Source organism: Pagrus pagrus, assembly GCF_965226575.1.
Source record: "Pagrus pagrus genome assembly, chromosome: 16".
Lineage (NCBI taxonomy): Eukaryota > Metazoa > Chordata > Actinopteri > Spariformes > Sparidae > Pagrus > Pagrus pagrus.
The window spans coordinates 10088478-10113085 of NC_140200.1; the positions used below are offsets into that span (position 1 = coordinate 10088478).

At 43.2% G+C, this 24608-nt stretch overlaps 2 protein-coding genes across 3 annotated transcripts; one reads left to right on the top strand and one right to left on the bottom strand.

Moving 5' to 3' along the window:
• The first annotated feature begins 43 nt into the window (after positions 1–43).
• rps6kc1 (ribosomal protein S6 kinase polypeptide 1) lies at positions 44–24197 on the top strand. Its single transcript, XM_084377300.1, has 16 exons — positions 44–218; positions 1328–1363; positions 2468–2588; positions 2917–3032; positions 3113–3206; positions 3294–3347; positions 3465–3887; positions 4934–5058; positions 6380–6478; positions 8722–8769; positions 9375–9507; positions 11409–13058; positions 14219–14308; positions 19909–19991; positions 21579–21674; positions 22541–24197. The coding sequence occupies exons 1-16, from the start codon at positions 117–119 to the stop codon at positions 22640–22642; spliced, it is 3372 nt and encodes a 1123-aa protein (XP_084233426.1). The 5' UTR covers positions 44–116; the 3' UTR covers positions 22643–24197.
• LOC311271561 (uncharacterized protein) lies at positions 6757–20560 on the bottom strand. Of its 2 annotated transcripts, XM_084377302.1 has the most exons (3): positions 20194–20560; positions 18583–18723; positions 6757–6830 (listed from the first exon to the last, which is right to left on the bottom strand). In XM_084377302.1, exons 1-2 carry the CDS (start codon positions 20498–20500, stop codon positions 18584–18586), a joined length of 447 nt encoding a protein of 148 aa, XP_084233428.1. In that variant the 5' UTR covers positions 20501–20560; the 3' UTR covers positions 6757–6830; position 18583. The 2 variants fall into 2 exon arrangements, with proteins under 2 accessions (XP_084233428.1, XP_084233427.1); XM_084377301.1 differs by lacking the exon at positions 6757–6830 and having other exon boundaries at positions 17626–18723.
• Positions 24198–24608: the final 411 nt, after the last annotated feature.

Below are 24608 nucleotides of genomic sequence, written 5' to 3' on the forward strand. Positions count from 1 at the left end.
ACATGATTTCCTCCAGGGGGAGCTCTAACTTACTAGCCTGCCTGTCACTGTGCTGTCAGAGAATGAATGTGTACAGCTAGCCGGCTGGTAGCTTTGGCAATGTTGTCACTATCAGAATGATATCGCAGCGGGACAGAGGAGAACTTGCTCGGTTTTATACTGTCACGGATCCTAAAAAGCACCAGAAAGGCTACACTGTGTACAAAGTCACCGCAAGGGTAAGCAAACGTAGGGTGACAACAAGGCTAACGCTAGGTGTTGTTAGCTGTAGCTAGCTTTTGTAGCTTGAGCTGTGCTAATCAAGCTAATATGATGCAAACGCACGTAACGTTACTTAAACCTCTGGAGGACTGGCTGGCAGTGGTAACAGCTTTTGTAAACACAAAAGAGGTAGCTAACAGACACATTCAGACTTGCTTAACATGAAAACATTGGTTTCTCTTTACCTCCAAGGGATTTTCTAGATGCTAACTTACATTAGCAGAATTAGCCAGAATGATTGAATCCGACCTAAACGCTGTGTTGACCTGGCGTTAACCGCTTGATAGCTAACTAGCTAGCTTAGTAAGTGTTACGATAGAAGGAGCTAATGTTAGACATCTTTCAGCGAGAGGAAATCTGCCCTCTCTCTAACATTAGCTAGAGATGTGGGTCATATTGTTATTATATTTTTAGGCAAGGTTTGAGAGATACCTTTAAATATGTAACGCTAAATAACGTTGCAGGGGATTATGATAAACAAATGGAGAAATGTTAAAGACCTGTGTTAACTTCATAATCTTCACGTCAATGGCTGAAACATCCTGTATCAATCTCACAGAGTCAGGTGATGACCTACTCTGAAAATGTTTGAAGTGAGGAGAAATCAAACACAATTAGACTTTACTTTATTAGTATGGACCTCTGCCTCCTTTCATGATATGCATCAACTCACAGATCAAGTGTTGGAATGGACAAATAAGTCTTTTGATGATGAAATGAAAAGACATATCCAATTATTTATCCATGCTTCTGTCAGATCTCCAGTTACCAGCAGCCTGCTGTGATTTTGCAGATATACGATGGGCACACCCCCAGCTCAATAAGTTAGTAAGGACATGCCGAGTTTCTTTTTCTCCGCCTTTCCACCATCCTGCGTGTTACGAGTGTTGGTGATGTCTCGACTCAAGACTTCCGTCATCCCACTATATAATGCACTCATTGTCACGCTCAGAGCCGTGTCCCTCCTCATACTAGTCTCACAAGAAAGTCTGTGCAGCAAAACATCTATTAAAGTCATTCACGTGTTCCTGACCTCGCTTCTTCTACTTCTTCTTCTTCCACACAGATAATCTCCAGGAAAAACCCAGAGGATGTCCAAGAGGTAAGACACGCAGCCATTATTTTTATGTTGTGACTTTGTGAGTGTGCATAGCATTGGCAGACAGTTGATTTTCTTGATAGACATAGACATATTTTGGAAGGAGTGTTCCCTACAGGGTAGTGTTGTCAAAATATTGATATGTCAATACATATCTGAATTCTTGATATTTGAAACAGCTTCAATACATGTATACCACGGTAACGATACACCCGTACCAGCTGCACTTTCTCCCTCTGTCTCCGAAAGTGAGTTGACTCATGCACTATGATTTTAGTACAAGCTATCTGTGTGTTGCTCTACATTCCTTATCCACCTCCCTACTCATGAGATTTTATAAGCAAAGCTGAATTTTTCTAGCAAAAATAGTTTTGCATGCATTTGTTTATCAAGCATCTCTTTACGTTCAAACACAAAGGCTTTTTTTCCACAGATTAAATATGAAGGAATGCTTCTCATATCTGCGCTCAAACCAACTGTTTTGTCCTCTAAAAGGTGTCACAACACGTTAAACTATTCCCCTCCTTGTTCTATCAATAAAAACACACATGCATGCCCTCCTACATCTGACGGACACTGAGGAATGCAGTCTAGCCTGGAACCAGCACGCTAATGCAGCAGGCATGATGTCAATTACCGCATGTGTAGGAGAAGTGAAAGAGTTTTGTCTGGAAACACATACCTCTATTATCGAGCAGTGCCCCTGTTCGGGAGCGGTGCTCAGTCCACTTTTTTCCCACAGCAGCAGGCTGGACATGCATGTCAACATTAGGAATATATGTTTTGCTTTATCCCACTGAGTAAGGAACTGCGTCATCCAGGTTTGTGTGAAGTTTTATTTTCGCAAGATAGTGGTGAGATGAGTCATTAAACTTGTTATATGAGTTAGATTGTTTCATCTTTTGGCAGAGGAGCAACAGCCGCCATTGATTCATTGTGGTGTCAGGCTTTCGAATGCTTTTGTTGAAGTTTTTACATTTTTAAACAAAATTTGATATGATACATTTAAAGCGTCACACAATTTAAACATAAACATATTGATGCCCTAACTCCTCCTCCTCCCTATCTTCATCTATCTGTCCTCTCTCTCTCTCTTTCTTTCTGTAGATAACGGTATGGAAGAGATACAGTGATTTCCGGAAGCTTCACCAAAATCTCTGGCAGCTGCACAAGAATGTTTGTAGCCAGTCGGAGCTGTTTCCTCCCTTCGCCAGAGCCAAAGTCTTTGGTAAGGACCTGACCCCCTCTTTTTCCCTGTGTCAAAACATTTGCCCTTATAAAGGTAAAGGCAGCAAATGAAAACGCTTGAACTTCTCCTGTTACTGAACATTTGGTTGTCAGAGTTAATGATCATCTCTGAAGTGACCAAAGAAAAACTTTTATAGTGACAAACTTTGTGGGATAAGACTATAAATCCTGAACCTTTGAACCACTGGAGAAGTAGTCACTACTCTGCCCCCTAGAGGCAGCTCAGTGTTATAATTTGACATGATCCCATAAAAGAAAATCTCACTCTGTGTATGTGTGCATCTTTCTATCCATGTATGCACATGCAGGTCGTTTTGATGACTCAGTAATTGAGGAAAGAAGACAGTGCTCCGAGGATCTGCTACAGTTCTCTGCTAATATCCCTGCTCTCTATAGTAGTCAGCACATCCAAGATTTCTTCAAGGTATCCAAACACACACGTCCAGAAACACAAACTTACTCCCAGTGAGACTGTGGACTGCAGTGCTTTTAATTCTTTTCAAGGGAGGTGAGGTCCACGACGGCTCGGAGCTCATCGGACCGGCCGAGCCCTTTTCAGACTTCCTGGTGGACAGTTTATCCGACTGCAGCTCTGACGGTAGCGTTACACACAATAACTCTTTCTATTAGTTTGCAATGACTGTTGATTCACACTTGCTTAGAAATGTGTGCACATGTTTTCCAGTTCAAAGAGACATCAGCGGTGCAGATGATTTGACGATCACGTCTGAGTATGGAGGTAAAGTTTGGTCATGCGTTAAAATAACGCCCACCCACATCAAAGCTCATACATTTAGTCAAATCATACATAAACTTAATATGTCTGTATTGACTCTAGCATTGTTTTCCTCCCAAGGCCCGTCCAGTGACAGCGACCTGACCTCCCTGGCTGTAGATACAGACTCTTTGGCTGGGCTGGATGATGGCATGGCCTCGGGCCGCACCTCCCCAAACCAGCCACAGGGGGGAGCCACTAACATTAGCAGCAGCTGCAGCCCTCGCTTGCCCTCCCTGCACGACCGCCGCACGCCATCTCCCGCCTCAGTCCCTTCCTCTTCGGCCCCTAACCCAGAGGTCAGCTGGCCAGGCCGGACGCCGCTCTTCTCCGGCAGTCTGAGGAAAGCCGGTGGTGGCACCCCGAAGGACGTGAAGTCAGACTACCTAGACAGAGCCAGTGAGCTCATCTGTTTGGCTGTACAGAAGGAGAAAGAGCAGGATTTCCAGGCAGCTTTCTCCTGCTATCGCAGTGGAGTGGACCTGCTGCTGCAAGGAGTGCAAGGTTAGTTTAGGAGAGAGATGAGTCACCTTTCTGTTGGGGCAGTGTTTTCCACTTTAGAGCCACTACTAAATAACAAAATTCCTAGAAGAGTTGCTCTTCAAATCTTTTATTGTGAAGGCTTTACTCTAGTTACCCAAAGTTAAAGAAAGGTGGGAAAGTTATTCAAGTGCAGATGCAGTACTGCCAACATCATATAGAATTCTATTTTGCGGTCTATTTTGTCAGTGACATGACAATTTAAAAAGGTCTTAAAACTCTTTAAAGCCATGGAAAAGTCTTACATTTTTAATTTGCGTGGTCTTAATTACCACAAACAAGTTATCTCATTTCATTTATCCTCAAGCTCTTTTGTCGAGAGTTGTACCTCTGCATTGGACCACAAACATACTACTTACCTGCGATGTTTAACTAATAAAAAAAAGATGATTTGTCGAAAATTCAGTCTTGGAAGTCTTGAACTGGTCATTAAAAGTATAAACGTGTCTAAAACCTGTCGACACCTTTTTTAAAAAGTTTGCTGATTCTCTGGCGCAGGTTGTTTTACAGGCAATATCCTTGTATTGAGTAAATGTATCTGAACCAGCAACGGTTCAGTTTATTTTGATGTCATGGTGAATTAAACTCACCAAAAATATGAAAAACTCACCACGAAATATGGTCATATTCACATACAAACCATCAGTGTGAAACAGTGGTGGAGAAATGCTTCATGAAAGTATGTGGTCAGGAGGAGAAGTACGATTTTCACTGCTGATAGACAGAGGGTGGATACTGGGTGGTAGCTGGGAGCGAAGGCAGTGGATGGGTGATTGGATCTTGTCATATAATACCTGTGATGTTGAGAATCTGCCAGTGACCTTTACCTTCCACCCGTGTGAAGGACTCTAACCAAAAGACATCACTTTTACTTTGTGGTTTGTTAGTTTGCCACAGTAATAACTGGCTGTTTTGTGAGTAAATAAAATGCTTGCACAGAAGCTTTCAGTGCTGCACTATAAAAACTGCTTCGTAAAGACAAATTATTGATCTCTCTCAACCCTTTTCAGGTGAGCCCAGTCCCACGCGGCGGGAGGCAGTGAAGAAGAAGACTGCAGAGTATCTGATGCGTGCAGAACAGATATCCAGTCAGCATCTGAGAAGCAATATGGGTCAGGGGTCAACGCAGACAGTGGTGAGTGGGAGAGAAATGCCGTGTGATGACTTTGTTGGATTATGCAAATGTGCTTCATATGCATGCATCCACCAGGGTCCTCAAACCACTTGAGGCAGTGTATCAGAGTGCTTTTGTGTTTACATCACAGATGAAAACATCACAGCAAGTCTGTAATGAACTTGTAATACACATTGACAGTCCACTGACAGTTTAGTGATAAACCTACTGAAAATGATGAACCTAATCTGCAGCTCCCCTCAGCTGTCCTGAGCTTTGTAGTGAGTTACTGCTCATTGTTTAGCTGTCAAGCTTCACAGTCTTGTATTGTCATATTTGGGCACAGCAGGCAGCTGTTTTTTAAAAATCTCTAAAAACTCACTGTTCACTACCTGCTCAGGATCAAACAGCAGACAGACACAGTTAGGGCACACGCACCAAACCGACATCAGAGAACTTTTGGTGACGAAAGTTGACTGTTATAACGCCTTGATCGCCAAAACGCTGCAAAGACTACAGCTGACAGCCAACGAGAAATAATTCTCCATTACCAGCAGATTGCGGTAGTCTGTATTTGTCATTAAACAAAAGGAACCAGAATTCAGAATTGTGAAGATACAGACTGATGGTATGATAAAGCAGGGTTTTTGACACCGCTGCAGCTAATATAACCGCTTCTAATTATAAATACGTCTCATTAGAAAGTTGCAAATGGCAATGGTGAAAGGACAGAGGCAAAAAATGAGGAGAAACTGCTGTATGGGTGAAATAATGGATACTTCAGACATAGCCTTAAGTGACTTTCCCTTTCCTTTTCAGTTTCTCTACTTGTGTACTGCGTCGTTTATCCTAGCCTAGAGCGACTAGTGCCAACAGTGCGGGACACACCGCACCAAGTAGGACCACAGACGTTCACTAACGATTGACCAGTGGTCTGCTCTGTCAGGGGCCTCAGAGATTAGCTGGTTGACATAGTGGAGTATTTAGCAGCTAAAGTGCTAGATATTTCCCTGAGAGTTTGTAGATACCTAAAAGAGAGTGAAGATTAGAGGTTCATAATGCAAGATGTTTGCCATATCAACTTACAAGTTGTTAATATGATTATTTGTTTTGGAAACTTGTGTCTGCTGCTCCTAAAGGGCCAAAAAAAAACAATTATTGTGGGTTTAAAGGTCACAACACAAATTAATGCTTCATTTATTATATTATTTTATTTACCTTTTTTGACTCTGACACTGACTGTTGCTGTTTTTCACACGTTTTTGGGTCACATGTTTCAAGTGCCCACAATACTTTATAAATGTGATCATATTTTAATGATAAAATTCTCTTTCTGTCCAAGGCTTTGGGGGCACAGTGCTGCGTGTCCAGCAGCAGGGGAGGTCAGCAGAGTCCATCTGAGGAGCTGAGAGCTTACAGGGTGTTGGGGATCATAGATAAGGTCAGTTCACCATCACAAGTCTTGCAACCTGTAGCCACATTTTATGTTCATTTGTAATCACAATGGCGAATTTGTCTTCAAGAGAGTGAAGAAAGACACAGACAGTAATCGATCAGATTTAAAAACAAACCTTTCACTTTATTTGACTTGATGTCAGAATTTTCTCCTTGAATATCATTGTATATACAGAAGAGGAGAAAATAAATAAATAATCATGGTCCTAACAAAGTAATTACGCTTATATTGGACAGCTAGTCATTGATTTAATAATTGCCCAGCTCAGATAAATGCAGGTGGTATCCATCTTCCAAGTTCTCCTTGTGTCCTTTCCTTCTTCGACCATCTCTTTCATCTGAAGCAATAAAAGATAATAGATTTACTGGATGGTACGGTAAGGACTGTGTGTGTGTGCGTGTATGCTTAGCGTCAGTTATGACTACCACAAGGTCAGTTTAGGTTGCTGGTCCTCTCAACCAGCTGCCGGGGAAGCGACTTCACCACTCAGCCATGAAATGACTTGGCAAGCAGCTCAGAGAGCGGCACACAACATTGAATCAATGATGCTCGTCCTCCGCACACACAAAACCCCAAGGAAAATGTTGACACAACACTAACATGTGTTACTCTACAGAGGTGCACGCAAAATCCTCAATATGTTAGAAACAAATCAGACACACGGAAAAAAAGAAATAACTGGAAACTGCGCCATGCAGAAATGGCTCGGCTTTCCTCTCCTCTTCCTCCTCCTCCTTCCTCCTTTCACTTTTAATGGGGACAGAGGGGACAGATGGAGAGAGCTCCTCACCCTACTGCCCCCCTCGCTGCCCCTCTTCTCCACCTCCCCCCTTCCCTGATGTTTGTGTCTTAATTATATTAGCGCCCTGGCTAGCACCGCCACTCTGTTTACTCACAGCTCCATTCATATCCATTTAGCCTGCACCTGTTTGGTCCCCACCAGGGTCACATGGAGAGAACGCACCCACAAAACATACGCACGCACTCGGCGACGCACAAACACAGACCGGCTCACACACATATGCTCAAGCTCTCCCCCGAGACGGCGAGGGAGCAGAAGAGCAATGAAGATGTCAGAGAAAAGGAGGGAGGAAATAGAGATGTTAGGAAGAGATGGAGGGAGAGAGTAGAGGAGGGTGAAACAAGAGAGGAGTTTACAGATGAGTAGGGATTTAGACGTTTCACTGTTCGCAATTACCGTGTCTGCTATGAGGTATTGGACAGCTCTGTAGTGAGATATTATTAAGAAATGTAAAAGGTTAGCAGCGCAGATCTCTGTAGAGACCTTTGTGCATCTGACATATGAACGTAAATGCGGACGATCAGCCGTGTGGTTCACAGATTGCTCATATATTCCTTTGTGTGTACATTGGGGCTGTAATGAAATATTTTTTAATAATGATTAGAGGTTAGTATGCAGGGTTTTCTTGAAAAACTTTGTTTAAAATAATACACAAGTAATCCCCCTCAATCATCTCTCATGACCACAAGAAGTGACTTAGCATTGACTTAACAAGCACAGCATGTACAAACAAAGGTACATACAGAGGTACACGTCGTAAGAAAGTTGATTTTTGAGTCTCATCCCAAAGCATCAGTATTTGACTGGTTGGGAATGAGACTCAAAAATCAACTTTCTTACAAATTGGACCTTTTGAAGTTGGTTTGCAATCTGTCAATAAACACAGAGAAGGGTTGGACACTTTTAGAGGAAGACAACATGATTGCAATTTGCAATTCATGTTCCACTAGGCTTCAGAGAAGAAGAAAAAAGCCTACCAGTTTTAACTCAACAAATCTAATCAGAGCTATGGAGCATTAAATCATCCATCTTTCCTCACTACATCTGAGCCTTTCTTACCAGCAGGTGTCCATAAACTACAGGTTATCAAAAAAAAAAAAAAGTGAAATGTATTGTTATGTTATCGGTAATGGCTATGTGAAGCAAGTAATAATCAATTATCTGTATCTTCTGAAAGAAATCCATATTGTGCAGCCCTAATTGTTATGTGGCTGGGACTTGGTTTGGTCAGCACAGCAGGAGCCGGAGTGTTAATGCCAATTTTTCCCCGTATAATTTAGGGACCTACATTTATCTTGCCGTGACCCTCATGTGTGCCCTGACCCTGTCGTTGAAAAACACTGCTCTGGAGGACACAACCACTACATCATCTTAGACTGTGTATGTCTGTTCATACCTGGCAATTAATGGCACTCTTCCATCACAGGTTCTTTTGGTCATGGACAAGAGAACACAAGAGACGTTCATCCTGAAAGTAAGTGTAATGTGTGTGTGTGTGTGTGTGTGCCGTCCTGACTGTAAGTGTGAGTGTGAAGTGTGCCAGAAGCCCCTGTGTGTGACCGGTGTAATTGATTCTAATGGGCCTGTCCCTGTCAGCTCCTCTGCTCTCAGGTGTGAGACGTGTGCCAGATGCCAACGCACAGCGCAGGCACAGATGACTACACACACACGTGCGCACACACAAACATGCATACCTACACACACACATACACACACACACACACACACACACACACACTCTCGTGGCCAATGTGAACTTTACGTGTAGCGCTGATAGATTTGTGTGGCTCTGTTAAAGTCACGCGCTGTATGTGGCTTGATGAATCCAGTGACTTTGGGTTGCCATGGGGCATAGCTGGCACCTCTTTAATGGGAGGTTTCTCCTTCGCCACACTCCCTCACTTTTTTTTTACTTATTCCACACACAAACTAAAACATTCACCTTCCTTCTCCTCCTCTCATGCCCCCCTAATTTGGGTTAATCTTCCTTTTCTCCTCTTCTCCTAAAATACACATTCTTACTTCCTTGCATACTCCACCTCTAATTTCTCACCTCCTTCTCCTCCCGTCTTGTCGCAGGGTCTGAGGAAGAGTAGTGACTGCGGGCGGACGAAGAGGACCATCATGCCTCACTCTTTGCCCCACATGGTGCAGCTGAGGAAGTTCATCCTCTCCGAAGATGCGGTTTTCCTTTTGCTGCAGTATGCTGAAGGTAAGACATCTCATGCCCCTCCGTTTGCCTCTTTTGTCTTCTTTACCTCCAACTGTCTTTTCCCCTCCTTTCGCCCGATCCCTCTTCCTCTCTTCTCTCTGCCCTTGTTCCAGACAGATGTTTGATAGAGATGGGTGTGTGTCACAGGTCATTATTCTGAATACCAGGTGGCGCCATGCTTCATTAGCTATGCCAACACCTGGGCCTCCTTACATCCCACTCACTCTAGGATGTGTGCGCTGTCGTGTGTGTGGGTGAGTGCATACAACGAAACGCAGCCATATTTTTTAATGCCCTGTAACCTATTCAATCTGGCGCACTCTATAACCACCCTGCGCTAATATTAGTGGACAGTATTGAATATCATATGGGGCTGTTCAACATGATCTAATAAAGCCAATCACAGTTTCACTCCAGTTACATCCCAGCTCTGTGATTGAGAAAACCCAGGGTCGCTCCTTATGCTTCTTTAGTACGCTGATGGGTTGAATGAGGATAGACAGGCAGACGGAGGGAGGCAGTGACCTGAGTGACATTGGACAAAACAACATGTGGATGGTTTTACTTTCTAAGCCATCGAGCTGCCCCGCTATCATTATCATCACTGTGAACTCCCTATCCATTCTCATCACACACAACAGATGCTGGCTTCCAATTGCTCACACTACAGCTGTGTGTGTATCTGTGTCTGCGTGTGCATGTGTGTGTGTGTGTGTGTGTGTAAGACAGAGAGAAGTCAAAATGCTAACATTACACTGGGAACCTAAAACACACACACACACACACACACACACACACACACACACACCCCAGCCCCATTTAGCCTAATTGGCTTCAGTCATAACTGTTTTTGTTTGCCTTGGTTACTCATTCCTAAGTGGAAACTAATGACCCTTTTATCCAAATAGTCCAGTGACTAAGGAGGCCCAGAAACCAAAGTCAGAAACTAAAAGTCTCTGATGCTTTTCCACAGCATCTGAAGAACTGTGAGTAATATACAATTTCAGCGATAGCAGAAAATATTTGGTTTTGATGCAATTTTAGGGATGCACCGATTATCAAGCTATTGACAAATAAGATAACATTCCCGATAGTAGGTGCAGATGTTTATCTGATATGTCACATCAGTTTTTGCGGTGGCACGTTCACGAGCTGCTGACTCGTGACATCCCTGCCATCAGTTAAAAAGGCTATGTGAGTACTGAAAAAATCTCATTATTAGGTAGGTAGTCGTATAGCAGGCTAAAAAGGCTTTTGAAGCATTAACTGTCTTGAAAAGAAAATGATAGTTTATTTGTGATAGAAGGTTACATTAGAAGTGTTTAACCCTAACCCAAATTAAGATAAGTCATTTTGTTATGAAGAAGATTTCTTTCCCTGGCACCAGTAATAGAGTGTAAGCATGTTTACTCAAGTACTGTACTGTACTTGACAAAAACATAATCAACTACAATAAAAAAGACATCGGTATTGGCATCAGCTGTTCCATAAATGTTTTCATGGACAGAAATGTAAGATATCTGCCTCTAAAATGGTGATCAGTAGTTTCTGGTTATTCGTTTGCTTGACGCTCAAAGCCCACAGGGCTGAATGGGAAACTAGGCACTTAAAACTAGGCATTCAACTAATGGTGTTTGGCCAGTGACCAACTTTCACTACTCTGGAGCAGGAACTTTTTGGACAACAGAAACTACGGCCTAGGCAACTAAATTTCAACCAAGGTTCCCCAGTTTGAAACAGGTCAGGTTTAAAAAACTTTCCTGGTAATGTTCCAGCAGTGGAAATGTGCTGTAATAATCCAATTGCACAGCTTTCTCTCTAACTCCTCATTGGTCCTCTCAATACGTCGGTTTACTGCTGTATTGACTTTGTCTCTAATGCCCTGTTTCCTTCATTCTTAGGTGGGAAGCTGTGGTCTCACGTTGGAAAGTACTTTCGTAATTCCAGCCCAGACGAGAGCTTTGACATCCCTTTTATCCAGAAGAGCCACACAGCGGCTGTTCACACTCCACAACACGCTGTACCACACCTGGATGTAGGTTCAGCCAGTTCTGGATCCGGGCCGGTCACTTGTTCCGATTCTGTCTCAGGGCTGAAGAAAGAAGGGGACAAACTCATCACGTCTCCTCAGAAAACTGCTCTTCCCCCCAGACTTATTGAGCAAATTAGGGCCCAGCCAGACTCTGGAGCCACTTCAGAAGAAGAGTGCACCAACAGTTATTTGACTCTTTGCAATGAGTATGAACAGGAGAAGGTGGAACCAAATGCACTAGAGGAGGAGGAAGAGAGGAGTGAAACGGAAATGCTGTCTCTGGAAGTGCCCATTGGGACAACCACCACTTCCTCACGTAGCCGCTCGCTGCTTAGCAACGACAGCCTCTCTTCGCCCATCAGCTCTCAGGAACTTGGCTTTTTCACGGAGTCGTCCGACAAAAGCGGCCACACTCTTGACAATGAGCAATACCGCGGCGAGGGACAGGACCACAGTGAAGTCTTTAGTCCTTTGCCATCCCCTGCTGTGCCTCTGTCTTTGGACCAGTCCAAGCACACGCCAATGGAGTTCTTCCGTATTGACAGCAAAGACAGCGCAAGCGAGGTGGCCTGTATAGATTTAGGAGAGCAGCGCCCATCTCTCAAGCATGTCCCTGTCTTTTCTACATCCGACCTGGGCTCAGACGTCACTGAGGATCTTCCTGAGGAGGTCAAGGGTCACAGCTCGGAGTTTTGGGGCTTAGACTGTAGCGATAAAGGCTCCAATGAGTCAGTGCCAGTCATCTCATTTAAAGAGGCCGTAATTGAGGATGAGGGTCACCCACCAGACCTTTTGGTCAACCTGCCTGTAATGGGTGGGGCTGTGGACTCTTTACAGGAGGAACTGGAGACTTCAGGAGTATGTCTGGGCCTCGAGGCCACAGCCTCTCCTCAGAAGTTCATCCAGCCTGACGTCTTACAGCTTAACAGCCAGCCTGAGGATGAGGAGGAGCAGGTACTGGAGCAGGAGCTGTCATCTTTGTGTACAGCTTCTGCAACTTGTGACACCAGTGTTGCATCTTCCTCTCCCTTCAACTCACTGTGGGATGACTGCAGCTTGACGTTTGGGCAAGAGGCTTCTGACAAAATGGTGGCTCACCCCACATGCCAAAATGATGACCTTCCCCTTGACCTTCCAGTTACTGACTCGCTTAATGAGAAACTAGAGGCCAGTACAAAAGTAAATACAGACTGGGTTCCAGACCAAAGTGGCAACAGGACAGGATCTGTCCTAGCCACAAACGGGACTGAGGCCTGTGCAGCGGTAGAGACTTTATTAGGACTTGATGGTGAATCATCAAGAGTTATTAGTAATACAGGTGGCAGCGAATTTGATAAAGAAGTATCGCGGCTGTTCGCAGAGCTGGACGAGCTGTCGTTGGCTGCATCCCAAGCTCGTATCCCGGAGGAGTTTGTACGATGCTGGGCCTCGGAGATGGTGACAGCCCTGGATTCTCTGCACCAAGAGGGCATCATCTGTCGAGACCTGAACCCCAACAACATCCTGCTCGACCACCAAGGTAAGACCACCACGATTACCACAGTGTTTTCTCATGACAAATGGCTGTCAACAACATTTCCTGTAAGAATATTATCTGAAATTTTGTTCTGTACAACCTCAAAAATAACTCTCAGAACACTTAAAGCTTGTACAAGATTATCACACACAGAAATTACAGTATGTATTCATTTAAGTATTTGTCAAGTTGACTTTTTGAGACTTTGGAGGCAGGGACAGTGGCTGACGTCTCCCTTCCTGTCCTGGTCTCTCATTAGACTCATGATTAAGATCATAGCAAAGTCTTTTTGATAGCTTGTGTCATGTAAGTACATCTTCAGATGTCTCATGAACACTTAAATCTCAACTTCCACGAAACATCAATTAAAAATGCATGCACTAAACAGAAGCTGCGGCCTGGAGCGATAATTTACAGACTATTAGTTGGTCTGTTGAGAGGGTCACCATAGGCGTTTCAGATGTAAGTAGTTCAATAAAGATCTAATGAAAATCCTGTGGACTCTTGGCAACATCTGCTCATATTTCACTTACAGCAAGTATAAAATCACATCCTGCTGAAGCTGTTGTACTCCAGCAGAAAATGAAAAACTTGAAGTATGGAGTTAAGAAATCTGCTTAGTCCTTTCTTAGAGCAGATCGTAATTGTGGGACTGTGTCTGTCAGTCATCCATGATGTGATCTATTTACTGAAACGAAGGCTTTTCCAGAGGTCACAGATTCCCCCTCAACTTCTTCTTTTGTCGTCCTACAATCATCTCTCTCCACCTCGTTATCAACAAGCGTCTAATTAGCTGAGTGGCTGTTTTCGTCTCCCTGGTGGTAATTATTGTTCTAAAGGGCCCATCAACGGCGTAGTGTGGTGCATCAGTCTGGCTAGCCCAGGCTAATGGCCACGGCTACCTAATGACACCATTAGTTCTAATGATAGCGTTAACGGGTAGCCGCTAAACAGGAGTAATCGCAGGGGCTGTGTGCTTGAAAAGCTCGCGAAGGGATGTGGAGAGGCAGAAAGGAGCGGAGGAAGGAAGTGCTCCAAAGGTGAGTAAACAGTTTGAAAAGTCAGAGTGACACTTGACTGTGTGTGGTCGGCGAGAGGCAGAGCACGAGACGAATGTTTCAAACTGTAAACTTAACACTGTCTCTCTCTTCCTGTCTCCTTAGGTCATGTTCAACTTACCTACTTTTGTAGCTGGAGCGACGTGGAGGAGTCCTGTGACAAAGAGGCCATCGTCAACATGTACTGTGCACCAGGTGAGACATGCACACACACGCCACGCACACTTTATTTCTCTGGTTTCCATTAAGCACTCATTCTAAATTAATTGGGAACCTCATTTTGTGTGTTTGCGTGTCAGTTGGGAGGTTTATGTGGGGTTAATTCTATGCAGGCATGCAGGGCCATAAGTAGGCCACTTTCCCATGGTCACAAAACCCTCATTCATAGCCAAGCATGAATAATCCAAGTGTACACAAACCGCTCTTGACAGTAGAAACGGATGAACACTGATTCCTCTAATCTCAGAGATCGACAGAGATCCATATGCAAAAGGTGCTTTTTCCATTCTGTTCTTCTGATCTTTCTTGTTTAAGAGAACCACATCTAAAGGACACAAACACTCCTCATCATGGCAATCATATTCAACATTATAATAACGCTCAGAATAAAATCTTGAGGATAAATTAGAAATATCTGTTCTTTTTTTTCCTCTTGCAGTCATCATTTTTGAAAAGCTGGATCGAGTCGTAGCTCTCTCGTTGTCCTGTAGAGGGAGCTGTTGTGCAACAGTGAGCCAGTGGTGCGGTAACCCCATATGTTGCCCCCAGCAGGCTTGTGGCAGCTCTGGCATGCTGTTTACAAGCTGCCTAAAACAAACTGCTGCTAGACTACAGCACCATGTCCCTACTTAACACTTCTGTGTGTGTATGTGTGCACACACATGCATTTCACATCTATAGGCAGATACTTTTTTTCCAGTATGTTGCCACTTTAAAGCACATAGCTGCTTGTCTGGCTTATGTATGATGTGATTAATTATGTCATTCTTAATATGCAGGATGGATAAGTGTTAGTTGAAAACACTCTGAGACGTACACAGAGGCCCTCACACCCGTTCGCTCTCCCACGCACTTATATTATCACTCATATTCATCCTCTCTCGAGCCAGGAAGGTCACTTCAGATTTAAATCCTCCTTGTGACTAGAACATACAGTATGCCACTGTTGTAATAAATCTGAAAGCAACAAATGCTCTATCTAATATCCAAAGTGTGCATTTTTATTCCCTTAGCAACAGCTTGTTTAAAAGCCTACTAATGGAAATAGAAGCTCGTAGAGGCATATAGTGGCCAGCAGTAGATGACCTAAAGACACGGGAGTAAAGCTCAGCTCAAGGAGCTTTATGCATAATGTAGCGTAAAATCTAAGTGCTGAACCGAGACATGTTTGCCACTTAAGTCATTGTTTAATTAATGCAACAATTTTCTTGTTAATTGAAGCAGTGAGAGATGTTTTACTCTATTCTAAGAGCGTGGATGGTTGGTTTGAAAGGTAAAATGCAATCTGCTGAAAAATCTTGTCTATTTAATAATGAATTTGTTATTCAAATTCATGATATAATATGTAACATTTCTGCATTAAGATGTAAAACAACAACTAGAACTTTTTAATATATTTTACATTATCCTAAACATTTCTAACAATGATCAAACACAGAAAAAGCCTTTAGTTAATGATGCTTTCATTTGGTTGCCTGTCACTTTAACTCCCTTAACGGGAGAGAGTCAGAGAGTGAGAAGTTTGCGAACTGGACAAAACTTTTGGGACTGCAATCAATGATTAAGTTCTCCATCAAATATTTTATTGATTGTTTTTGAGAACTGCTGTCCTCAAATGTCATATTGTGTCCGAGCACCAGTCAAAAAATGGAAGATAGACACTTTAAAATGACATGAAACTGATCAAATTAAACAAATACTCAGATTTGAGAAGCTTCAAGCAGCTTTTGGTTTCTTTTCCTCATTGATTGTCATTGAATACATCTACAAGTTAAAGGTGCAATATGTAGTTCTGAAAAAGAAATTTAAACTCAAAGGTAAGATTGACAATAATTAAGAAGGTAGTAATACAAACTCAGAAATATTTATTTGTTAAACAGTATTTCCATAACTGAATAAATAAGCTGTTCCCAGAGCACTGTTTGAAGCTGGAAAGGTGGCTATTGGGAAGGTTTCTGTAAATACTAACAAAGTTAAACAGAATGAAATTGTCTTTTCCTATGATGACAATTTGTTTCTTCAGTTTTTTCAGTCGTGAAAAGCAATGAATACATTTCTTCACAAAAACTACATTGTGCACCCTTTAATTAAATACATTTTAGGCACTGTACAGGAACTTGGCTCTCTGTAGTAGTTGTACGTCATCTACAGCAGCTCCTGACACAATAAAAATCATTAGAGTGGTGCTCTTTGAATCACATTTGGGTGGCGTTTATATTCAGCTCACACAAATAATAAGAAGATGAGAAGATGCTCAGTAAAAAGTGTTAAATGTTGGGGATAAAAGCCCGGAGCTGAACCGACCTCAGCCCGGGTGAGGAAGGTCTTGTTAGTTAAACGACTGTTGATCCCATGTGGATCAATGGATGTAATACATACTAGCAGCCAGCAGGGGGTGTGTTATGCTGTTGTTGAGCGATGGTACCACTTCCACATCCATTGACTGTGCTAATCGACCACTGGCACTTTTTCTCTTTTTCTTATGTGTCTCTTATGTCCACCCTCATTTGTTATAGTTGTAAATTCAGGTATACACTTACTACAAAGTGATGACTGTCACCTATTCTTCTTTCTTGTATTTACCTGCAAACCCTCCATATAGTACATGCATGTATCTGTAGATGTATGTGCTTGTGAACGCACACACACTCTATCGCAGAGGTTAGTGAGTGTGTGTCTCCCCTGCCCTTGTTATGTATTGCTGTTTATCCAGACAGGGTCAGCTCCAGCGATGGCTTCATTCCTGATGACAGATTTATGACTGTTTGCCAGAAAGCTAGCAGGGGGCCTGCTGTGACCGTGTGTGTGTGTCTGTGTGTGTGTGTGTAAGAAGGAGGGAAACATGTTTTTAAAACGCACACACTCACACCCAAATAACACGGGAGTGGACTTGGAAAATACTGCGGCAGGGTTTTAATCTATTTATTCTGCACTTCTGCTTATTTACTTTCTCACCGTGTCGTCATTATTCATAAACATCGGATGGCTGACGTTTTGTTCTCTATTAAGGAAAAAAAAGCAAGCCGAGTGTGAGTGACGCCACCTAGTTTGAGCAGAAATGGGAATTGGTTTATTGTTCTGCTGAGAGGGAAGCAATGCCAAAACCAATTGTCTTCAGTGTCTAAGAAAAGGGAAATTCAATATTCTTCCCCTCTGAGGTAACAAGCCGGTTACTGAGGACTTCATCAGAATACGCGCTGTTTGCTTTCACTGCTTTGTTTTTTTTTTTTCCTTTAACCTGCTGGTCCACAGCGTGATCTCATGGACGATAACGTCTAGTTCCCCTTTTTAACGCGGAGCTGTCATCTCGCTGTTTTGAAAAGCTTTTCAAGTAAGCAATGCACACTGAAAGTACTTCTGCTTCATTATTTGAATATGTTTTTCGTCTTTCCTCATGGTGAAGATGAATCATAGGATTGTTTTTTCGGTTTTGTTTTTGAATATCAAGACACACGCACACACACACACACAAGTCTTGGAACATCACACTCGGATCCCTCCTTACTTCCTACCTGCGTACACTTCACTTCCTCTTTCAACAATGACTGTCGGTTAAGTTTTTAGGGAAGTCGGTCTAAGAGGAGAACAGAGAAAGTTCCTTATGGCCCCTGGGGGAGAGGAGATGGAGTGTGATTAAGATACAAAGCAGGAGGGAACTGCAGTTGCTGAGGGGAAAGGGAAGAAGAAGAGGCCAGGAGGTGAACACGTTGTATTGTTGCATCTGAACTTCTCGGTATCCTTTTGTTTTCTTTTCCCTCGCGTGATTTATTTTAAAGTTTTTAAAGCGCTGTTCAAGAAATAAAATGGAGGGTACGGTTAAAAATGTACACATCACACAGTGTAACAGTGCGGTTTGAATGACCCATGGCCTGTGGATGCAGTTAATTCTCCCTTCCCATCCTCTCTCCTCTCGATCTCCCTTTCTCCCTGCCTCGCTCTGACAGAGCGGTAAGTGTAGCCAGCTCCACTGTACTCTCCCTGCAGCTCCTTAGACATTAATCCATTGTGATGACATCGACCTTGCTCTGAGACGTGTGCGCGCGTGTTTATGTGTGTGTGTGTCCAGTATTTTCCCTCCAGCTCATAACTGCGCAGGTATCACTAGTCCGTTCAATGACGATCTTCTCTCCTTGGCTGTCAAAACAGTAGTCCTGGGGAGCCCTGAAGACCGGTTGCTCAGTTGGCTGTGCGAGTGTGTGTTTGTGCGTGTGTATACGAACCGTGCAACACATATCATAGCCCTCTCTAACCTTAGCTGCAAGAGAGCCGCGCGAGCCCCCCGGAGTTCCCGGCAGCCTCCAGGAGACGAGGGGGTCTTTGTCTCTTGTGCTCCCCCAGCTGAGGAGCCTGGTCTCTGGGCACACACAGCCGTGACCCCGGGACCCGGCCCTCTGGAGAGAGCAGAGCAGAGGGAAGCTGAGTGGCACAAGAGGCCATCTGGTACCCAGTGTAGCTACACACTCTCCTCTCTCACACATACACTTTTGACTTTAGCAAACAAGCATCACTCTCTGTTTCTGTGTCTTACTTGAACACTGTGGCGTCCCGACAGGCTGGTTGTGGATCTTAACGTCGCAGAACGTGGTGCTAGATTGAAAGTGGATGAACTACCAATGAAATATTCACCTTGAGAGGGTTTTTGCAGTCTTTACACGTGTGTTTTAAAGATTGACTCAATTTAAGATTGCCACAAAACCAAAGAGGAGCCTTTTAGAAAAGGAAGAGAGATGGTAAATGTCTGTAAGACAAAAACCTTAATGTCAGACTGTCATCATTTGTCACTCTGATAATTAATGAATGTTTTTATAAAAAGCTATTTTAAGCGAACGATTTGCTGCTTTTCTTTCTATTATTATAAACTTTAAACCAATTTGGACTGTTTAAAGGAAAAATGACATTCTGACCTTTAGTAACTTGGGACTTAACTGATTTGTTGCTGTTTTTTACAGATCAAACATTAATCTATAAATTGAGAAAATAATCAGCCGATTAATCAATAATGAAAATAATCTTCTGTTATGTTGTTTGTGTTCGGTAGCAAAAACAAAGAAAATGTCCAGGTAAAGAAAACTGAACAAAAATGTTATACTAACTGTTCTCAGTTGCTCCTGCTTTACATTTCTTGGTGTGTATGTGCGGGTGTGTGTGTCTCGCGAGCGTGTGTTTGTGTTTGAGGTCAGGTCATGCAGATGGTGTGAAGTTGCAGCAGACGGTTTCCTCAATTTAACTGCTTTTTTATTATGCAAATCGCCCTTTTATGAGACACACACTTGTTTGTGTGTGTCTGTGTGCGACTGTGTCCGTGTGTTTTTGTGCTCATTTTTGGAATCGATTGTGTCAATTCAATGAAACATTAAATAATCCGAGATGTCAGGCTGAAACTGTGTTTAATGTTGAGGGTGTAAACGCAGGATACCTTAAATGCTGTAATCATGGAGGAGGTCTCTTGCATTTAGCCTCAAAGCTTATTTTCTTATTTTCCATCCAACACTAGTTGATTATTTGTCCTCAACACATACTCTGTTTCTCTTCTCACTAATTTATTGATTAATTCAGTGTTTTCTCCCTTGTTTCAGAGGTGGGTGGTATCAGCGAGGAGACGGCAGCTTGCGATTGGTGGAGCTTGGGCGCCATCCTGTTTGAGCTCCTGACAGGCACGGTGAGTCAAAAAGTACAAAAAAAAAATGTTGTCTTTGTTGCTAAGGTGTTGTGGGATGTCTGTAGGTGTCTTGGCTTTCAACTCTCTCACACTCTTTATGGTCGTGCCAGGTTGTGTGCGATTGTGCGCGCGTGTCTCTATGTGTTTGAGTTTGTTTGTGTTGTGTGTGTGTGTGAGGTGCGTCTTGGCTGCCGTCTCTTACTCTGGTTCTCGGGGAGTGCCAGGGGTGTCGGTGTGACTTTCTCCCCCAGCCTGAGCTCCATCTGCTGGGCCAGGGGGTCAGCTCTCCCCGGGCTCTCTTTGCTGGCTCCTGGAGTAGCGCTGGGCTCTTTGAGCACGCCGATCCGAGGTCGGCGTGGAAGGTGAAGACCAGGGCAGCTCTCGAGGTGCTGGAACTCGGCTGGTCCAGGATCAGGGCTGTATGAGGGACAGTCTTTTAAGACAGGCTTGGGAGGAAGGGAAGAGGCTTTTTGTTTGGAAGACAACAGATATGATGTGCGTGTGCACATGCTAATTATAACTTGCTGCTCTCTTGAAGGACAAACACTCACAGTCGCACGCACACGACATCCAGCGCAGGTGCAGAGCGTCCCTTCAATTTTTTATTGTCTATCAAATTTGAATAAATTCTAACTGATTGCCAGTGGGCATATTTTCATATCAGCTATCAGTGGTTCCCGTCAGTGGCCCAAGCATGAGCAGGGGTGTTAGGTTAGTGCTATTATGCTCAACAATACACACCCACTTACCTGGAAAAAACAAGTCAGTCACACAGATGTCTCCTTTGATGATTATGTCTGGGTACAGGCCTGGCAAGGATACACACACGCAGGCACACACAGTGTCTCTTGATCCTTGCAGGATAAGATCTTGCCTGGAGCAGTCTTGACTGCGGCTAGGAACCCAGCCAGAACTCCTGCAGCACGTATCAGGAGAGACAGAGAGAGGCAACCGACCTAACTGATGGAGAAAACACACAGGGGTCTCTCAACACAACACACAGGCAGTTGACTTTCTCTTACCGCGCACACCCTGTCGTAGCATCTTCAATTTGTCCGTGTAGATTCGCTGAAAGATGTGCTGCTGCAACATGCAGTGATTACAGTCATTATTGTCAATTATTTTAACAATGGGGCTATGTTCTGCGGTTGGAAAAGCACTTGCAGGTCTTGTACTCCCGTTCTCTTACTTGTGAGATTTTTTTTTTTTTTGGCCACAATTTCTTGTAATTGACAGTTTGAACTGGTCATAATTTACTCTAAAAACAAACTGCTGCTTCACCGTTGGCCCTTCCAGTAACGTCACTTGGTATAATCGTTGTATAATGTATAAACATGTCATTCTTTCTCTGACTCACACAGCAGTTCCAAGAAAGAGCAAACAGTAGTCGAATCACTGCCTTGTTGTAGTTGGTGCGATCAGTGTTGTTTCAGGTGCTCGGGCTCTTTGGTCTCCTCCTATTTGTCCAGTCCCAGTGCTCTCATGTCGACCTTTGCTCCGCGGGTGTCAGCGTGTCTGTCCGTCAGGTTTTCTTTTGTTTACGTTGATAGTTATCTATTCTTTCCACCCCTCCTTCCCTCTGTACAGTCTCTGCTGCGGTGCCATCCAGCAGGAATTGGTCGCCACACGGCGCTCAACATCCCAGAGTCTGTTTCAGAGGAGGCCAGATCTCTGCTGGAGCAGGTGAGAGAGAGTCCAGTGTGTCGATATTTTAACAGTCATTTCATGAACAGGAATTAATTGAGTGGCGTAATCAAAAAGATTTTTCCCCCGGCAAAAAGATTTTGATGATAATTTTGTCTTACTATCTATTCTTAACAAATGTTGCATGAAGAAACATGAACACAACTAATTCACTGCTTCCTTAAATGAGGATTGGTGCATGATGATAATGTTACAGCAAAAATCTGTTGAATTTTTATGTTTTAAAGTGACACACCCAGAAAAATGGTGTTGTTGCTGTAAATGGTCCTCTTGGCAGCATTGCATTTCCAACCTCTCCTCCGTTGCTTACCGGCTATACTAATAACAGGGATTGTGATCTATAGTTTCCCCAGTAAACACATCAACATCTTCGCTTATTGTAGTCCCTCCTGACTGGCTGGCTGTGCTCTTGTTGGGTTATACTACAGGGTGTACTGTACATGTAAGGCCACTTGTGTAGGTCAGGATGTAAAATCAGCCATGACTTCTGGTCTGTTCATTTTTCTGCCTGAGTCATGCAACAAACAACAAAGACAACAAGTCCCATGATCCCATGCTACTTATGTCTTTTTTTCTTAGTTTTGATTGAGGGACCCCCAGGGACAGAAATGATATACTGTGCGTTTAATCTGCATACATTAATGATGTAGTGTTTGTGTGCAGTAATTATAAAGGTTGTGAAGTTTTCCAACGTTATGTGTTGCTGCAAAGTGTCATCTTAGAGTTCCAATGGCTCTCGACTGTAAATGTATGTGTATGCTTCAGCTCACTGGATAAAAATGCTGCTAATGGTTGCTTGTTGAATTAAAAATGTGTCTTGGTCTCTGTCTTATCCTCCCGTGCAGCTGCTCCAGTACAACCCAATGGAGAGACTTGGGGCAGGTGTTGGAGGCGTGGATGATATCAAATCACACCCTTTCTTTGCCAGAGTGGACTGGCCAAAATAGACACTGTGCATTGTGGGACTGCGGAAACCAGAGTTGCATGTTGGGAGACTGGCTGTCCTGAACGAACTCCTTTCAAACTGATCACACAAATACAGTAAATACAATGAATGCATTTCTGCATACATTTCCCATTCTGCGTCCGGCCATCCAGTCCCCACGTACTTCTTTTTTGTATGAAATTTGCCAAGAAGCAGTATTACCTTCCTTGTAAATCGCTCATGTCTTTATCTCATAGAGGGTTTACTGTGTAACGTTTTTGGTGCAGGGAACACTTAACAACAACGTGTGGTGCAATAATTTCTACAGTAAGTGATGATCCACTACGACATTGTTGCTTTTACACTCCTCGTACAGTAGCTGTAAGCCAAAATGACACGACTGAGACTGAGAGGTGACATTTTTTTGTGTTTATCCTGCATCCACCAAGCACTGCATGTTTCCCATTCACACTGACATAGACTCAAGTCACCTTTCGTAAGACCCATGTGCAATACACTCAATTTGTTTCCACGTATTACACTTCTGCCATTCCTCATGGAGCCCACTGAGATTAGCTGTGAGTGAGATAGGTTGAGCTTTTTATTTGATGTGGGGTTTGCAGCGCTATGAGATCTAAGTTCCTACAACTTTTTTTTTTTTTTGCCAACCCCTTTTACTGCCAACAAGCCCACGTACGGTAACAGAGATGGACACTATGCAAGGTGAATGAACAAAATATTTTGAGGTAGACAGTGTGTTGTTTAGAGAAGAATTTAGTAATGTTGTGATTGAATTATTTAATAGATTATAGCTGTAAAAGAGGCCGGTTTGACAGAGGGCGTGGACCGCGAGTGTGTTTCACGAAGAAAGAATAAAGAGGGAGAGGCTTGAGCCACACATTTAAAACCAGCCCTTTAACAGATCTTTTTTATGAATATCAGAGGAAACTCTCTGCACTGAACAACACTGCGTATTCTGCATGTAAGAGTATGATTTATGTAATATATTTAATGCGATGAAAACCCTTATCGAACAACGAATAATGAAATGTCATGTAAATATACTTTTTGAAGGATGTTGTGGTACACCCAGGTCTGGAAGCTTTGATCATACCCCATCATGTCAATCACTTACTGCCACATCAATCAAATCCTTTTTTATTTCATTGTGCGTTTCGCTAACACGCCACACAGATCCTAATGCTGATTTTATAATATCGATAATGACTGAATCGCGTGGTAAACATTCTCATGGGTACATTACCGGCCATATATCGCTTCTTGTTTAAGACTTATCGGAGCATATATCAAACACATCTTTAACAACACATGTAGATAATCAACACTTGTAGATGCTGCACTCTGTTATACTTCACTGCGGATTAATACACGTTAACTGACAGGTTCTGTAAATTACCAGGTTCATACTCCACATATTAACCCCTTTTTTTGGACATTAACATCACAGTGAGATCAGATTTCCTGTTTTCTATTGAATGCTCACTTTTGTCTGTGCTGTACGTCTCTACTGGTCTGTCAGTGCACTCTGGATAACAATAAACATACCTGGATCAGTACGTGCAGTGACGCTTCTTTTGTAGGTTTACCGATTGTGAGTAAGGAGCTGAGAGTGTGTTTGCTCTGAGGCTACAGCCCGTCTTATCAGCTGGACTGATGATACTCCTAGAAAGCCACTGTCACTCCTGCTGAGTGTCACTGTGACAGTAATATGAGCCAGCACACAAACGTACACACACACACATAGTCCCAAGCACTCATTGATACACATGAGCCCTTTGCAGTACAGTTATTCTGTAACCAGCTTCCAGTCTTAAAAATGTCTTGATGATTTGAAAATAAGTTTGACAAATGTGACAAAAGCAGTTGTTCTGCTTGTGTACCACTGTGTACAGTTGAGTTTTCAATCAAGCAGCATGGGGCAGCAGGGTTCATCCAGGTACACAGAGGGCTCGTGTATTCAATGATCA

Excerpts from the sequence above, each read along its gene's own strand:
- rps6kc1 (XM_084377300.1), top strand. The coding sequence starts at position 117 with ATGATATCGCAGCGGGACAGAGGAGAACTTGCTCGGTTTTATACTGTC. Across the intron at positions 219-1,327 it reads TGTACAAAGTCACCGCAAGG|ATAATCTCCAGGAAAAACCC; the intron begins GTAAGCAAACGT and ends TCTTCCACACAG. Across the intron at positions 3,888-4,933 it reads GCTGCTGCAAGGAGTGCAAG|GTGAGCCCAGTCCCACGCGG; the intron begins GTTAGTTTAGGA and ends AACCCTTTTCAG.
- LOC311271561 (XM_084377302.1), bottom strand. The coding sequence starts at position 20,500 with ATGTGCACACGCACATCATATCTGTTGTCTTCCAAACAAAAAGCCTCT. Across the intron at positions 18,724-20,193 it reads GGCACTCCCCGAGAACCAGA|AGGGCCGGGTCCCGGGGTCA; the intron begins GTAAGAGACGGC and ends TGCTCTCTCCAG.